Genomic DNA, 3,381 nt, shown 5'->3' on the forward strand with positions numbered 1-3,381 from the left:
TTCCATTGCCCCTAACTGATTCCCCTTGTCATGCGACCCAGGTCCATCACACCGGTGGTGGGATAGGAGACTCTGGGGAGAAAGAAGACCAGTAAATGGGCTCTGAGACGACGATGGTCTCTAGACAGGGTAGGGGTGTGTTGAACTGAGAGAGTAGGGGACTGTCCACAGGGAAGCTGACTCCAAGCCCTCAGGAAGAAGGGAGGGAAGAGGAACTGAAACTTGGCACCTGGCAGAAAACAGCAGCCAAGCAGGTTTCAGAAGAGGAAGGAAGCAACAGGCTACATTACATAGGGACCTAAGTCATTCTGCAGTGATATGGGCCTTGCCCTAGGCTGGCTCTGACAGGGACGACAGTTTATATCCACCTTGTCCTGACCCTTCTACTTCTTTCCCACCAGAGAGCCCCGCAAGATTATCCTGCACAAGGGCTCCACAGGCCTGGGCTTCAACATCGTAGGAGGAGAGGATGGAGAAGGCATTTTTGTCTCCTTCATCCTGGCAGGAGGCCCAGCTGACCTGAGTGGGGAGCTGCGCAGGGGAGACCGGATCTTATCGGTGAGGAGACAAAGGAGAGGTGGGAGGAGGGGAGCTGTGCCAATCAAGAAAGGAGGAGGGGAGATCTTGCTTTCTCCAAGGAACACTTCTTGTTGGGGGGGGGAGGCTGAGCTGGAGAACACTTATATTCTCTTTATAGATGACCTTAGGGAGAGACAGAGACTGAGTCCTTAGCCTTGAGAAGAAAATGAGTGTGTATTGGATCTTAACCCTGGTTGGCACTTCACCCACACAAAGATACTTATTACACTGGAGACGTCATATTCTTTAGGTTCCGTCTTAGGGGCAAGGATGGGAAATTGAGAAAGACATCTGATTAGGCTTAGGGATGAGCTCCCTCTCCTGACTGCTATGACAGAGGACTGCCTTTCTTGCTCTTGGGGCGGCTCATAGCTCCTCTCTTTGGACAGGTGAATGGCGTGAACCTGAGGAATGCAACTCACGAGCAGGCTGCAGCCGCTCTGAAACGGGCTGGCCAGTCAGTCACCATTGTGGCCCAGTACAGACCTGAAGGTAGGAGAAGGAAGGTTGCACGAGATGATTTGGGGAGTTCCGACTTGGCTGTTGCCTTTTCGCCATCATAGGTATCCAAGCCACTTGATCAGGTCCCTTCCACCTTAGTGCATTAACCTCTTCCTCTCTCGTTTTCCTTCTGGACGGGGCGTGGGGAGGGGTAGCTTTGGGCAGCTTGGGAACATCCATCCAAGCAGTGCTCAGAGCCTGCTGGTCAGGGCTGCAGTGCAGCACAGGGCCAGTAGTGGGCAGCAGCCCACGGAAGGAAGCACAGAGACAGGGGCGACTGGAAAAAGGGGAGGGGGCGAGGGGCGGAGGCGCAGGGCTCCGAGGCGCAGAGACGAAACTGTGGCCCAGGAGAGGAGTGGCTCTGGGTTAGAAGGACCTCAGGGAGAAGAGATCTGACCTGTTAAGAGATCTTGGTCCAAACCCCTAAGCCCCCCACTTCCTTCCTGTCATCAGGGTGACTGTGAAAGACCCATAAACGCACTGTAAAGGTGATGCTAAGGCCGTCTGGGTAGGGAGTCGGGAGTGGACCCCCTCCCCCCTACAGGGGCCTCCTTTGTGTTCTCCGGGAGCNNNTCTCCCTCCACTGGGCCCTGTCTGGCCTTCACCTCTTGGCCATCACCTCTCCTCACTCACGAACTGTGCCCCTTTTCGCCCCAGGACCTCTGCCCTCCCCTCGGCCTCCTTTCCTGCCGGCCGCTGCGTCCCCACAGCTCCTTAATCCCCTTCCCTCAGAGGAATTTTCTGTCCCCCTCCCCCACGCGCATTAATCCGCCAAACCTGGCTACCTCTGGGAACACCCGAGATTGGCTTGGTATCCCCAGGACCCCACCCCCACCTACGCTTTTGTTTGCAAGGTCTTCATCCTGCTCCCGACTTCTTTCGCCTCCCCCTCCTCTTCGTAAGTCCGGCCTTTGTCCCTTAGGGCTGCAGCGCCTGGGTTCCTTAGACACCTAGGCCCCGTGGGCCGGTTACTGAGGTGGAGGAAGGGACCTCTCGCGGGCAGGTGCTCTGGTTCCGTGATAAGAAGGGGAGAGGCCGCGAGCCCAGGCGCCAGGCTGTAAGGGATCGAAAGCACTTACCTTTGTCCTTTCCGCCCTCCCCCGCCCCCCTCTCTGGTTCAGTGCCTCCAGCCCAGGGCCCGAAGGGGAAGAAGAGAGGGGCCTGCCACCTTCTGCTCTAGGCCTTTTTGGTGGGGACAGAAATGTGGGAGGTAGCTAACAGGAGAACTTGTAAGTCTGAGGTAATGGGAAAGAGGGATGCAAATGGACACTTTGAGTCATTTCTCTCCATGTTTGGTGGTCGCTTAATGACAAGAAACACACCTTAGGGTTATTGTGGTGTGTGGTTTTTTGTTTTTTTTTTTTAATTTATCCGTGTGCTCTTTGCTTCTCAGTGGAGAGCTATCCATCTTGAGTTTTATTAGCAACCAATCACTTAATGCCCATACCTTAGATAACCGTAGATTCTGCAAAGAAAATGGTTTCGTGTGTGTGTGTGTGTGTGTGTGTGTGTGTAGGAGAAACTGATGAATTTCTTTCGGTTTTGCTCTGTGATGTTGGGCACATGGAAACAGTACTGTGAATTTGTCTGGTGGTAGTGTGTTGGAAACTGGTGACTGCATATTTCTATGAGTTTCGTTGGGAGGATGTAACTGGTTTGCATAAAAAGCTGCAAGTTGTCCATGGTAAAAGGATTCATTCCTGCCACTGTTTATTGCCTTCTGAGCATATTTCTGAGAGTTTATAATGTATGTTGAGGTGCTGTCTTATGTTAGGTCTCTCCACCACTTGCTAAAGCAAAACCTTTCTTAAGAGTTAGTTGAACCATTGTTGGTAAGGCTCTGCTGCCGCAGCCTTATTTCTTTCTTTGGTTTGGTAAATCCAGCAGGGGCCCAACATTTAAAAGCTTTCTGTGTTGTCCTTCTGTTCAAAAATGGGCCCTTAGATACAGGTCCAGAAGGACTATGAAACATTCCGCATTGGGCTCCGAATTTTCTTTGATAAAGTGATAGCTTTAAAAAATGAAGACTCCATGTTGATTGTTTCATGAACGTATTAGGTACTGTTCTTTGGGAAATTGTATCACATGGCCATTTTCAAAATGAATAAACCAAATATATGTCTGTTGGTTAAAACGGCAAAGACTTTGCATGTTATGGACCAAGTAGGTGTTCATTATTTGTATTATGTTCACATAGAATGTGGGAGCCAGAAAGGTTTGCATAGTAGTCCAACCCATCTTTGTGCAAACCGGAACTGGAGAGCAAGGACATGACTTGCCTAAGGTCATGAAGGGGATGTT

At 51.4% G+C, this 3,381-nt stretch overlaps 1 protein-coding gene across 1 annotated transcript in view; it reads left to right on the top strand.

Annotated features, from left to right (window-relative positions):
• Nucleotides 1-3,381, top strand: part of DLG3 (discs large MAGUK scaffold protein 3) — a 51,380-nt gene that overhangs the window by 3,819 nt on the left and 44,180 nt on the right. The window contains exons 7-8 of the mRNA XM_077774970.1: nucleotides 396-558; nucleotides 969-1,071. Coding sequence (XP_077631096.1) covers nucleotides 396-558; nucleotides 969-1,071 — 266 coding nt within the window. The remainder of the gene's footprint in view (nucleotides 1-395; nucleotides 559-968; nucleotides 1,072-3,381) is intronic.

This window comes from Crocuta crocuta, unplaced genomic scaffold (assembly GCF_008692635.1).
Source record: "Crocuta crocuta isolate KB4526 unplaced genomic scaffold, BGI_CrCroc_1.0 scaffold394, whole genome shotgun sequence".
Taxonomy (NCBI): domain Eukaryota; kingdom Metazoa; phylum Chordata; class Mammalia; order Carnivora; family Hyaenidae; genus Crocuta; species Crocuta crocuta.